Source organism: Anguilla rostrata, chromosome 2, assembly GCF_018555375.3.
Source record: "Anguilla rostrata isolate EN2019 chromosome 2, ASM1855537v3, whole genome shotgun sequence".
In the NCBI taxonomy this organism is placed as follows: domain Eukaryota; kingdom Metazoa; phylum Chordata; class Actinopteri; order Anguilliformes; family Anguillidae; genus Anguilla; species Anguilla rostrata.
The window spans coordinates 72,420,721-72,435,200 of NC_057934.1; the positions used below are offsets into that span (position 1 = coordinate 72,420,721).

General features: G+C 40.6%; 2 protein-coding genes across 5 annotated transcripts in view; one reads left to right on the forward strand and one right to left on the reverse strand.

Moving 5' to 3' along the window:
* The window catches only part of LOC135249381 (zinc finger protein 345-like), a 151,842-nt gene that overhangs the window by 68,317 nt on the left and 69,045 nt on the right, over positions 1–14,480 (forward strand). The window lies entirely within an intron of this gene.
* LOC135249413 (zinc finger protein ZFP2-like) overlaps positions 1–14,480 on the reverse strand; it is a 144,586-nt gene that overhangs the window by 12,646 nt on the left and 117,460 nt on the right. Inside the window, exons 1-2 of one of the 4 annotated variants that reach the window (XM_064325037.1) lie at positions 9,192–9,401; positions 6,645–8,339 (exon numbers count right to left, since the gene is read on the reverse strand). The exons of the other annotated variants lie outside the window; for them this stretch is intronic. Coding sequence (XP_064181107.1) covers positions 6,645–8,313 — 1,669 coding nt within the window. The 5' untranslated portion in view covers positions 8,314–8,339; positions 9,192–9,401. Of the gene's footprint in view, positions 1–6,644; positions 8,340–9,191; positions 9,402–14,480 lie in introns of those variants that run through there. 4 annotated transcript variants of the gene reach the window in all.

Below are 14,480 nucleotides of genomic sequence, written 5' to 3' on the forward strand. Positions count from 1 at the left end.
ACCCTCCCTGATTAATTCCAATTAGCACCAGACTATAAAGCCACACTTTTTGTTTCTGCCTTTGCCAGATCGTTGATTTGTTGCCCAGCGTCACACCTTGCAATCGCCTTAAAAACCTAGCCTAGCACTATTTTCTGTACCCCGTTTCTCTGCACCTTCTTCGGTTTCCTCACCTTGCACTGTTCTCTTGGCCACTGATTGTTTGTTCATGCACCTTGTTCAGTGTTCCCCTGTCTGTCGTACCTACGCGTTGTCTTCGTTGCGTCTTGTTCCGTGTTCCCCTGTTCTCCCCAGTTACCTCCCCAGCTCGAACTTCCCGATCCAGCCAGTCCTTCGCCGGCCTCCCAGTCTCCAGCCCAGCTCCGCCGCCGACACCGGAGGTATTCCGTTCAGCGCCACGCCAAGCCGGATCCCAGATCTCCTCACAAACCCACACGGCCCCTGCTCCAAGCCTGCCTGGTTTTCTACAACAGCCTGTTCAGCGCCACGCCGACCTCCTCACCTACCCTCACGGTCCCTGTCCCAAGTCTGCCCTGGTCCCTACCGCCCTCTGTCTGTACTCAAATAAACCCCTTTTTGAATTCCATCTACTGCTGTCTCTGAGTCCTGCATTTGGGTCCAGTCCGAGCCCGGCTCCTAACAAGATCCTAAGTCAATTGCTTCCCTAAAAACAAAATGAAGATATTCTGTGAGGTCATCCTTTATTTCATCCATGGTTATTTCTTCATCAATGAGAGTGGCATGTTCTCTAACTGACTCTAGAAAGGCAGACATATCAGTGGTAGGGCAGGCATTACTTGTATATAAATTATCATAAAACTCTGAAACATTTTGAAATATCCTTATAATTTTGATATTCATGGCCATCTATAATACGTTTGTGAACAGAAGTGAATCACCGTTTCTTTTCTCAAGGTTGTAGAAATATTTTGTATTCTTTTCACCCTCTTCTAACCATCTCCTTCTTGACCATACAAGCCCATCTGGCCTTTTCTTTGTATACTTCATCCAATTTCAATTGTAGATCAAGTAATCTTTTTTTATGTTTTCCATCAATATCTTCACAACCTAAAATATTAATTATTTCTATGATAATTTCCTCTTCCTTTAATCTTTTGTTCTTAGCAATGTCCTTACTCCTTTTAATGGCAAACTGTCGCATATTATATTTCATTAGCTCCCAATATTTTCCATAAGATTCTTCTAGTTGTGCTTTACTCCAGTGACTAATAATGATGTCCTTGGCTTTTCTTTTAAATATATCATCATTTAGTAAGTTGCAATTGAATTTCCAATATCCTTTATTTATTCTATTAGAACCAGGACAGCTCAAGTTAACAGATAAAAGAATGGCTTTATGATCAGTAAGAACCGATGGTTCAATAGAGACCTTGTCCACTTGTTTCTCAAGAATGTCTCAAATCAACCATAAATCAATCCTTGATTGCTTGGATCTATCCTTATTACACCAAGTGTATTCCTTTTTGTTTGGGTACCTAGATCTCCATATAACTATAACACCAAGACCAGAACATATGTTACTAATCTCTGGGTTTGTGATGTTAGGTCTAGTAGGAGGGGGAAACCTCTAACATCTAACATTGCATCAGACACTGAGTTGAAATCCCCTCCCAGGATAATTTTGATATCTTGAAAGACATCCTTAATTCTATGTACCTCTTCCTCCAACTCCTGAAATAAAGATATGTTATTCTGTTTATAGTTAAAAGCATATATATTTCCCAACAAATATCTCTCACTGTTGATGGTTACTGTTAAAAGAGTACATCTTCCAGAGTGATGGGTCTTACTGTTGATAACTTTCCCTTTGAATTAACCTTTCAATATTGCAACCCCTGCAGAATGGTTGCTACCATAAGATAGCCAGATATCATTGCCCCATTGATTCTTCCATAAACTCAAATCGGATAAACATGCACGTGTTTCTTGTAAAAAATAAAAATATGCATTGAACCGTTTACAGTACAGAAAAATAGCTTTGCGTTTCAGTGTAACCAAAAATATTAATATAAAAATATATATCGCATTCACTTACGCATTCTCCCTGTGATAGCAGTAAAAGACGTAAGACGTAATGTAAGTATTACTGCTCAAATATTTCAGTTATACGTTATTGTTAAGTTGAGTGTCTTTAAATAGGTTAGTGATATTATATAATGTGGATATTTTGCTTTAATGTTTGTGTTAGTTAGTAGTGTATGTAAACTGAAATTGTAAGAAAATTCAAAAACAAAACAGCAACTGATATAAATTCCATTGACATGGTAATTATTAAAGAAGTAATTGATTTTATTGTAAGACTTCTGACCTATATATGTAATCTGTCTTTTCAAAGAGGTGTTTTTCCTAATAATATGAAATCAGCAAAGGTAATACCAATATTTAAAAATGGAGATAAGCACTACATGGATAATTATAGAACAGTGTCCCTTCTTCCTCAATTTTCAAAATATTAGAGAAATTATTTGTGAAACAATTGGATCTCTTCATTGGTAAATATGAATTATTGAGTGAGCACCAGTATGGATTTAGGGAAAATAGAACTACTACATATGCAGTAATGGAGATGGTAGAAGAAATAAGAAAGGCAGTTGAAAATGATGAGTGTTCTATTGGTATTTATATTGACCTACAGAAGGCTTTTGATACTATAGATCACAGCCAATTATTGAGAAAATTAGAGAAGTATGGAATAAGAGGTATAGCTTACTCTTGGCTGGAAAGCTACTTGGAAAATAGAGAGCAATGTGTGCAAATCAATGAGACTGTGTCAGGATTTAGGAAGGTCATCTTTGGGGTACCCCAGGGGTCGGTGATTGGTCCAAAACTTTTCTTACTTTATATTAATGATGTTTGCAATGTTACTGAAAGGTTAAAATTTGTAATTTTTGCAGATGATACAAATCTATTTTGCTCTGGGAAAAATTTAAAGGAACTTTTGTATGCTATTGAAAGGGAGCTGGAAATTCTCAAAATTGGTTTGATGTTAATAAATTGTCTCTCAATAATTGAATAAAAAAATCTGTGATGTTGAAATTGAAAGAGTTTTTGAGACAAAATTCTTAGGGGTTGTGATTGATCATAAATTAACATGGAAACAACATATTGACTATATTAAAGGAAAGATTTCAAAGTCAATAGTAATCCTATATAAATCTAGGGATATATTAAATTATAAGGCCTTGTATATAATTTATTGCTCACTTATACTTCCTTATATATCTTACTGTGTGGAATTGTGGGGGTCGATCTTTAAAACGACTATAAATTCAGTAGTCATACTACAAAAACGAGCCATACGTATTATTAATAAGGCTGGTTACTATGATCACACTAATCCAATGTTTATAAAATCCCATGTTATGAAATTTAATGATTTGGTATATTATAAAATAATGCAAATCATGTTTAGAGCTAAAACAAAGTCACTCCCAGACTGTGTACAAAGGTTTTTTTCAATACAGGAGTGCAAATATGATTTGAGAGATGTTTGTAAGTTTACTGTACAAAAAGCTAAAAAATGGATTAAAAGAAGATGTATTTCTATTGTTGGGGTTAAATTATGGAATAATGCTAATATAAATGTAAGAATGTGTAATTCGCTTTTGGTTTTCAAAAGAATGGTTTATAAAGTTATTTTTGAGGGTTACAATTGTGAATGATTTTTATTTTGTTATTATGTTTATTTTTGGAGGATAGCTTAAATTGAAAAGAATGTAGGATAGGCATATATAAGCATTATGCTTCTGCCTGTGCCTTTTCAGTCACTGCCTAATACATAGATTGTTGAATTGTTTATACTATCTAGACTGTTTATATTTATTGTATTGTGTGTGATGACTGAATAAAAAATACTACTACTACTACTACTATGTAGTAGTGTAGTGTTAGTAGTGAGAATCTGACTACCTTCAAACGCAGAATAAAGACTCATCTCTTCAGGCTGCACCTCTCCCCACCTCTCCCTAGCCTATAGTTTAGCTCAATGTAGCTACCTAGTTAGGCTACTACGGTTAAGTTTTTATTTGGCAGGATTGTTTTTGTTTTTGTCTGATTCTGATTAGGCAAATGTGATCTCAGTGCTAGTTTATACTTGGCAGGATTGTAGTTTGCTGAACAGGTTACTCCACAGGGTTGGAGTCCTGATCTATGTGGTCACTTCTGGCACTACGATCTTTACTTCACTCTAGTGTGTTTCTTTTGCAGCTCTGCACCTTTAACTAATGCACTTGTTGTACGTTTGCTAAATGCCTGTTATGTAATGTAGTGTAATAGTTTTTGTGATGCATGCAACACTGATGATGAGTGTTGGAACATTGCAAAAATGTGGTGGACGGTGAAAATTGTTTTCATATCATCCCATCCCCATACAAGAAAACATACGAGAGTACAGAGTATAGAAATACATACAAGAGTTAATTATTACACATTTAGGATGCTTTACTCGACTTTACTCCTCCCATTGAAGGACACATTTATACATAAATTTATTTGGCATAATCACCTTGGTTATATGCATATTCACAATATAGAATTATTTCAGACACAATTCATACATATCATTGAAAAGTAAAGAGTGAAAAAACTGATATTTCAGATAAAACATACTGTCTGAATAATAACAATCAGCTTTATCTGACATAAGACACACTGCCATGTTCCTTTCTCCAGTATATGCAAACAGGTTTCACATTGTTTCTTTTAGACAAGCTATACTGGTGTCAATTTCATCAGAAATATCAGCCTTTGGACATCAAGGGCAATCGCTTTTTCTAAAGAAAGTATGGTCATACCTTTGTAATAAAAGAAAAATTCAATCTCAGTTTTCCCAACCATGTGCTGTTTTTTTCAAATGCCTGTCCAAAATACTACCAGGAAGAAAAACCACATGGGAAAATACACAGCACTACTATACAGCAGGACAGGTTTGGTACAAAACTATAAATGACAAAAATGCAAGCACAAATTTCCACCGGAAAACTTCAAAATTCAAATTTTTATTTGAGGAGTCAGTACCCACCCAAGAGTGGTGATTTAATAAGAAGGCGCTGTAGAAAAGCTGTATGATTTTTTTATCAGAATAATTTTACCGCTGGTAATTTAAATACATAGGCACAGTTTAAACAGTTAAATTATGTGGCTTGAAATTATAATGGTTCATAATACCAAGAAAACCTTGTGAAAAATCCATGTGAATGTGTACATACAGTAAATATAGTTCATGTTACAGCTGAGTCAATTAGCTCAAGGACTTTAGTCAGAGTGACTTACAAAAGTAAATGGTAAGCAAACTTGGTAAGGAAACTTCCCACAATAATTACATTGAATTATTTTATGAATTTTCTGGTGTTGAAATGAACATAATGAACCACTGTGCTTATGACTTCAAACCAGATGGGCTATTTCCTTTCTACAATGAACAAACTTCCACAGCCTTCCAATTGAATGTAGTTTTGGCAAAGATTTAAATATTTAAATGATGCACAAATGGCAAACGTGCCACTGAGCACATAAAGGGCCTTTCATTTGTAAAATATTTCAGCTGTTTTGCTGAAATGATATTAATTAATTTCGATAGACATTAGCAGGTGTTTCTTTCAAATTGCATGACCTTTGGAAACAAATCCTACAAAAATGACACCATAGAGTATGCTTTCATAATATAAATCCCACAATGAGGATTTGTCACATCAGTATGAACTTTCTAGGGGTCATTTAAAATTGATTGTTTATTTTAAAATTAAGTAACGATGAAAAGATTTACACCTGCATGAATTCTTTGGTGGTGATGTAAAAGTAATTCTGACGCTGAGGACATGGGGGGGGGGAGGAGGGGGGGGGGGACCATTCCAGGCTGGAGATTTTCACCAGTATGAATTCTGTGCAGGTGATTTACATGACATGGTTTGAGAAGGCATGCATAAATCCTCTGGCAGTAAGTTCAGTTACGTTTCCTGAACTGTATACACACAAAGGGCTGTACATTCATGCAATTTCTCAGGTGTATGACAAAAGATATTTTTTTAATTCTCTTTTAAATGCAAAATGCACACTAAATTCAAAAGGTAGTGCTTTTTGTCCAGAAGAACCTACTGATAAATATTTATATTAATGTCATTTCCCACACCGGGTACACAAATTGCAGGTCTTTTCACCTGTATGAATGATCTAGTGGTGTTACAAAACATTTGTTCTGGGAAAGCACTTTGCATACTCAGTACATTTGAAGGGCTTTTAACCAATATGAATTCTCTGATGGCTATTTAACTTGGATACTGTGTAAAAGCACTTCCCACAATGAGAACATTTGCAGGGCTTTTCACCTGTATGAATTCTTTGATGGATATTCAAATTGCATCTAATCGAAAAACACTTCCCACACTGAAAACATTTGTAGGGCTTTTCACCTGTATTAATTTTCTGATGGTCCTTTAACTTAGTTGATGTGGAAAAGCATTTCCCACACAGAGTACATTTGTAGGGCTTTTCACCTGTATGAATTTTCTGATGGTGCTTTAACTTAGTTGGTGTGGAAAAGCATTTCCCGCACAGAGTACATTTGTAGGGCTTTTCACCTGTATGCATCATCTTATGGCAATTTAAACCACTTTTTTGGGAAAAACACTTCCCACACACAGTACATCTGTAGGGCTTTTCACCTGTATGAATTCTCCAGTGGATATTTAAATTAGATATTTTGGAAAATGACTTCTCACAATGAGAACATTTATAGGGCTTTTCACCTGTATGAATTCTCTGGTGGACATTTAAATTAGATTTAATGGAAAAACACTTCCCACACTGAGAACATTTGTGCGGCTTTTCACCTGTATGAATTCTCAGGTGAACATTTAAATTAGATGTATTGGGAAAACACTTCCCACATTGAGAACATTTGTAGGGCTTTTCACCTGTATGAACTCTCTCGTGGACATGTAATCGTGAAACAGTGGAAAAGCACTTCCCACACTGAGAACATTTCTTGGCCTTTTCACCTGTATGGATTCTCTGATGGCCATTTAAATGATATATTCTGGAAAAGCACTTCCCACACAAAGTGCATTTATAGGGCTTTTCACCTGTATGAATTCTCTGGTGAATATTTAAATTAGATGTATTGGCAAAACACTTCCCACACTGAGAACATGTGTACGGCTTTTCACCTGTATGAGTTCTCAAGTGGCGATTTAGATGAGGTACTGTGGCAAAGCACTTCACACACACAGTACATTTGTAGGGCTTTTCACCAGTATGAATTTTGTGGTGGCCATTTAAACGAGATACTGTAACAAAGCACTTCCCACACAGAGAACATCTGTATGGCTTTTCACCTGTATGAATTCTTAGGTGAGTTTTTAAACCAGATTTGCTATTAAAGCACTTCCCACACTGAGAACATTTGTAGGGCTTTTCACCTGTATGAATTGTCAGGTGAGTTTTTAAACCATATTTGGTATTAAAGTACTTCTCACACTGAAAACATTTATGCAGCTTTTCACCTTTAACTACTTTTTTATTTCGATGAATTGCCTTCTTGTGAGAAAAATCCAAAAGGCTAATTTTTTTACTTGAATTAAATATCATGGGTTCAATCACATCTGTTCTCTGGCAATTAACATGTTTTCTGCAATTGTTTGCACTTAACTGGATATTTTTGGTCTGATTACTTGCATTGCTTATGTCAGAGTAATGATTTAAGTCCCCAGATTGAGTCAGCGGATCATAAATTTCTTCGTTTTTACAATTTGGTTTTGTCACTCCGGCACATTGCCATGGTTCTGTCTTGACTTTGTTAGCAACATCAACTCCATTCACCCCAGTATTCATGAGATCACTCACTAAACATTCACTGGATTCATACTTCATTTGATCAGATTTTATATCAACACATTTAATATTCTGAAGGTCCCTGATGTGTTCTGCTTTAAGATATCCTCCATCATCAGCCTCTGTTTTGATTTGGTCAGGATGCAGATGGGTTACATATCCCAGCTCTGTACTGTCGAGGGTCTCCGTCTTAAGATCCCCAGTGTGGGTGGAGCCAAGATCAGTTTCTGTTTTAATCAGTGATGTGTGTGTGTGGTGTACATCACTGACCCTGCTGTGTGCTGTAACACACTCTGGCTCCAGTGTGTTGAGTCCTGGTGCAGCACACTCTGTCTCTGACTCTGCCATGTGGACAGACTCCAGCCCACTGAGTTCCTCTTCTTTCTGTCTGATCCTGTGCTGCTCAGTGAGCTCTGGTAGTGTTGTCTCAGTGTTCTGTCTCAGACAGACTCCTGCCTGCATCATACTGCAGAAATGCAGAAGTGCAGCTCCTGGATGGAAACAGGGGAAGGGAATAAGTCTGAATCAAACAGGTCCTACTGCAGCAGCTGACACATTCTTTACACTCTGCAGTCCTGCAGATGCCTGACTCAGCACAGGAAGGCACTCTCGCATTATGAAGTACCATGTCAGCACAGTTGCAGATATCTCAAAAAACAAAGAAATTATAGGCATTTGAAATGTAAACACAAATAGTTTTATCTAATCTAAAGCATAACAGTGGGACATAGAGTTCATTGCATTTGCCATTAATTTGATTACTTTATGTCATTTTACATATGATTGTTATACGGAGATACAAAATTATCCAGAAAAATATCCCTACTAATTGTCAAATTGATTTCAAACATGAAGCCCAGCCCTAATGTTCATTTGTTTTGCTGTGGAAAGGGTATTAAAGTTTCTCTGTCGAGGTCTTACAAAAAGTCTTTAAAAACATTAAATTTGATTTCAAAAAGTGTGCAGCAACCCTGTACTGTGTAGATCACAAGCATTCGCGCGGATGCGCATAATGCAGCAGAGTAATGAACAATTCCACGAATTAATTTCGTGAACAACTCCTAAGGGTTCTACGACGCCATTGTTAACGCCATTCTAACTTTACTGGGTGAGATCTTTAACTCGTACAACATTTAATTACCATCTTATAAAGAAGTAAATGTTTGACCAGTACAAAGTTTTCTAACTTTAAAATGAATTGCACAAGAACGTCTGCCATACTGACAAATTAGTAAACACATAACATGCACAAACATCAAGTTAATGGAAAGCAACCAAACTGAAGCCTGTTAACAAAAGGGACAAAATAGTTAAAGCATCATTATGGGGAGGAAAAGACTCACCCCGATTCGTTAAATTTCTTAAACTCAATCGTTTGTTGAACTGGACGTAATGTAAAGTGGGTGTTGCAAGACGGAGTACAACCACAACCAAGACTTCTTCGTCTTATTATTTTTCCTCCTCCGTTTCGGTCTGAAAACGACAGAGGGTGTATTACAGGGTGTATTACCATAGACATACGTATGTGTATTACCGCCACCCACGGATGTGGAGTATGAACTGAGGAGACTTACGGACTAGCCTACTTCTGATTCCAGAAAACGTGGGGGATTTGGGCGTGGGGGTATGGGTGGGACATGGGCTTTTGTTTTTTCCACGTTAAGCACTCAGCTAGCAAACCGGTTAGATAATTCGGCCTCCTTGTTGCTGAATGCAGGTTTTTTCGGTTATTTTACCCCCCACTATCAAAATATTATTGTAGTATAGTTTGCCCCTATTGTTACATGCTAACATTAGCATTATAATATTATGACCTGATTCCGGTAAGATTTTGGTTGTAGTCTGTTCTTAGATTCTGGAAATAGACTAGTACAGGGTTTCCAGTCATTGAAGCTAGTCAAGTTAGTTGATTATAACCAGGGTGATTCCACTCCGGGTAATTATTTATTTATTCATTCATTCATTCATTCATTCATTCATTCATTCATCGGTTTCTGCAGCTAGTTGTCCGGAGCCACCTGCGTACTTTTAAGTTGAGGGCTTGGTGTCTCCTTCCGACATTTTTACGTAGGCCTACTAACATTAGCTATAGTTTATTATAGCCTAAATTTATTTTAGCTAAATTGTTTGGTGTATTTTGTTCTGAGATATAATTAAAAAAACTGCCTAATACAAGTGTTCGTTCAGTCGTTGCTACTTAGTATAAAGTTAGCAAAATTAGTTTATGATGATTCCTCTCCTGGTAGTTCGTTTTTTACATTTTTAAAATTTTTAAAAATAATTTATTCAGCAGCTAACGTTAGATAAAAGTGCCTTATTTATTTATTTATTTATTTATTTATTTTTCCTCTCCGGTTTCTGCTGCTAGTTGTCCAAAGCCACATGCAGTAACTTGCTCTAGACATAGGGAGAGATAGGGTGATAGTTAGTGGCTAAACGTGTGGCCAAAGCTGTGTGACAGTTGCAGGATGATCGCACTTCAGGAAAGCGATTTTCAGGGCAAGTTTGTCTGCTACCATGGCCAACTGGTTGAGCACCTTGAGAGCAAGATTCTTGATCCTGAGGGCCAGCTTGCTTGACTCCACAGTTATCGCAATTATCAGAGTTCCAGGAACTGAGTAGTGTGTCCTGTAAGGATTTGGTGTGCACGTCACAACTGGGAAAAGAGGAGAAGCCAGAGCAGGCAGGGAGAGTTAGATGGGTGACAGTGGGGCGCAGCCACAGAAAAAACCTCTGCCAAAATTAATTATTATCAAACAAAAATCCATAAATCTGCCTCTAACCCTCATCAACTGTTCTCCATTTTCTCCTCTCTCCACAGCACTCCTTCCCCACCTCAGTCCTCCCTCGCTGCAGATGACTTTGCAGTTTTCTTCGATGAGAAAATTGCAGACATCCGCAGCTCCTTCATGTCCACCACCACCCTTCCCCACTCCCCCATCTCTGTTCCCTCCCCTTGTTTCTTCACTTTCTCTCCCCTCACTGACTCTGATGTTTCCCAGCTCCTACTCTCCCACCGCCCTACCACCTGTGCTCTTGACCCCATCCCTTCCTCTCTCCTTCAGACTATCACACCTGACATCCTCCCATATGTCACCTCCCTCGTGAACTCCTCCTTGTCTTCTGGACGTTTCCCCTCTTCTTTCAAGCTGGCCCACATCACCCCACTGCTGAAAAAGCCCACTCTGGATCCCTCTGTCATCCAGAACTACCGTCCTGTCTCCCTTCTCCCTTTCCTATCCAAAACAATTGAACGAGCTGCTTCTAACCAACTCTCCTCTTTTCTCTCACTGAACAACCTCCTAGACCCCTACCAGTCTGGCTTCAGACCTGGCCACTCGACAGAGACCGCACTCCTCTCGGTCAGTGAGTCGCTTCACGCCGCACAAGCAGCCTCCCATTCATCTGTCCTGATCCTCCTAGACCTTTCTGCTGCCTTTGACACCGTCAACCACCCCATCCTCCTGTCCTCCCTGGCAGCTATGGAGATCTGTGGCACAGCACTAGACTGGATTGAGTCCTACCTCTCCGGTCGCTCCTTCCAAGTCGCCTGGGCTGGTGCAGTATCAGCACCTCGCCCCTTGCCACAGGAGTTCCCCAGGGCTCTGTCCTTGGTCCCCTCCTATTCTCCCTGTACACCCAATCTCTTGGTCCTGTAATCTCTACCCATGGGTTGTCCTATCATTGTTATGCCGATGACACCCAACTCTTTCTCTCCTTCCCCCCCTCTGACACTCAGGTCTCTGCCCGCATCTCTGCTTGCCTGAGGGACATCCAGAGCTGGATGGATAACCACCATCTTAAGCTGAACCCAGGTAAGACGGAGATGATCTTCATCCCTGCTCCATCCTCTAACCTTCTCGACTTTTCTATTTCCCTGGGGGACACTGTGGTGTCATCATCACTCACCGCAAAAAACCTTGGAGTGGTGATGGACAACAGACTGTCCCTCTCCCAGAACATCACGGCGGTGAGTCGAACGTGCAGGTTCTTCCTGTACAACATCCGGAGAATCCGCCCCTTCCTCACCGCCTACGCAACCCAGCTCCTGGTTCAAGCGATGGTCCTGTCCCGCCTGGACTACTGCAACTCACTACTGGCTGGTCTGCCAGCATCCGCCATCAGACCCCTGCAGCTCATCTAGAATGCTGCAGCGCGTCTGGTCTACAACCTCCCCAGACATTCCCATGTCACCCCCCTGCTCACTGACCTCCACTGGCTGCCTGTTATGGCTCGCATCAAATTTAAGACCTTGGTGCTTGCATACCAGGCAGCTAAGGGCTCAGCACCAGGGTACATCCAGAGGATCATCAGACCTTACACACCAGCCAGACCTCTCCGTTCTGCCACCTCTGGACGCTTGGCACCTCCCCCTCTTCGCGTCTGTACTTCCCGCTCCCGTCTGCTGTCTGTCCTGGCCCCTTGCTGGTGGAATGACCTCCCCGTTGCGGTCAGAACAGCAGAGAATCTTACCACCTTCTAGCGCAGACTGAAGACTCATCTCTTCAGGCTGCACCTCTCCCCACCCCTCCCTAGCCACGCTTCGCTCGCCTGGCTCCTGAATTTCAAGAACCCGGAGGGCCAGGTGACACGTTGCCTGGAGGCTCTGCAGGAGTACGACCTCCTAGTCCAGCACAGGGCGGGGCGACACCATGGGAACGCGGACGCCCTCTCCCGGCGCCCCTGCGCTGCCCTGGACTACGCTGCCCCCTGCGCTGCAGCTGGCGGGAGAAATGCTAGCGGCTCTGTCCCCTCAGACCAACCAGAGGCCGAGGCGGCGACGCCGTAACCAGGGAGCCGACCGACTCAACAGCGACGGCCCCCAGGCCACCTGCGGGACTACGAGGTCAATCATGGGTGGACTGCGGGGTCATCGGAGACTGTTGACCCCTTGGATAGGGGCTATGTGATGACCCTGGGGTAGCTAGCTAGGCAGCTAGCTACAATGAGTAGCCAGCTAGGCAGTTAGCTACGATTGCCATCGCTGGTGCCATGTAAATAATTGCTTGTGTATAGCTGTGTGTAGCTAGGTGTAGTTAGCGTGCTTTTGTGTGTTAAAAGTGTAGATATCCGTGTTATGTGTGCTTGTACAGTTTTGTTGTGTATCGCGTCTCTTGTAGTTGTTTTTGAGTTTCCCCCGTGTTCCCTGCCCGTTGTCTTGTGTATGTGTCAGTTTGGAGCAGGGTAGAGGCAGGAGCGGCTGCGATTGGCTAAAAAGTTAGAGCTAGGCAGCCAATCAGCGGCCGCTCCAGCAAGCAAACTTATTTGCATAGCCCAGGTGATATAAGGGGAGACTCCGAGCAGGGTGAGTCAGTGTGTGTTGTGCCTAAGTGCTGTAACCGTCTGAGAAGCAAATCAATAGTCCTTGTTAGGACTGGTAAAATAAACCAAAGCTCTGAGTATGTGATTTGTAAAACTTCAACGCCTGTCTCCATTTTGTCAAACTTGCCACAGTAATATAGAAGGGTACAAACTCATTCGGAAAGATAGATCCAATAAGAGAGGTGGGGGTGTAGCTCTCCATGTAAAAGAAAATTTTAATGAGCAAATTCCAGAAATTGACCAGCTTGTGCCTAGTGAGGATATTTGGATAAAACTCATAATGGAACATGAAAAGGGCCTTACGGTAGGAGTGTGTTATGGCATACTTCGAATCGACTCGACTCTGCACGCTTTTTTTGTTTTCCATCGGGCAAAAGTTGTGGATAGTACCTGTACCTGGTACTTTTTTTAGTATCACCTCCGTTGAGGTTCCAAGCGAGCTGAGGCGATACCAGAAGGTGACGTGAAAACACTGCAGGCCACTGATTGGTCAGAGAAAAGTGTCACTTGATTAGCTTACCCTCTTGCACCGCCTTTGAAAATATGAGAATTCGACACACAGCCTGATAGCCTGTGCTGTCTTCGTTTTCTCTCCTCTCTCCTGTCCTCCTCCACTCTCCTCTCAACTCATCTCTTTATTCCCTCTCTCCTGCTTCACTTTGCTCTCCTGCTCCACTTGCCTCCACTACTCCTGCCTGTGTACTTGTCTAATAAGGTTACATCTGAGAATGAGTCATGTTAGATAATTCTAACGGCTCTAGAGAGGGCCTTTCATGTTTTTTTTTTTTTGTGTTTTTTAACTTCGGTGGGTGGCACGAATGAACCAGTTGGAAGACGAAGAAGAAGAAAGAAGAGACTGAGTGGTCATATATTGCCTTGAACAATCCATTTGTGAAATATACGCGCATTTGTGATGCCTGGTTACCTTCCATAATAGTTGTGCGTAATACCACACGTGTTGTTTACGGCATTGTTGCCCTTTTTATTACAGTCTGCCTTGATTGACAATCTATTTATTCAGTGGGTGAGAGTATAAGCTTTCTAACGATGTATAACATGTCTAATGTCTAATTTTGCTTCAGGAATAGCATTTTATTGGTCAGCGTAATTGAAAGTTTTGTTATCGTGTTGATGGAATATATTGATCTAATATATTCTTTTATATAGCATTTCTTAGGCCAGGCATTTTATTCTGATCAAGTGTCAGGCCTGACCTGAGAATCTCTCCTCACTCAAGGGCATACGTCACTCGTGGGTAATGTTCTTTTGCCAGTTAGATAAGACCTGACAGCCAGTCAAGAGGCAAAATA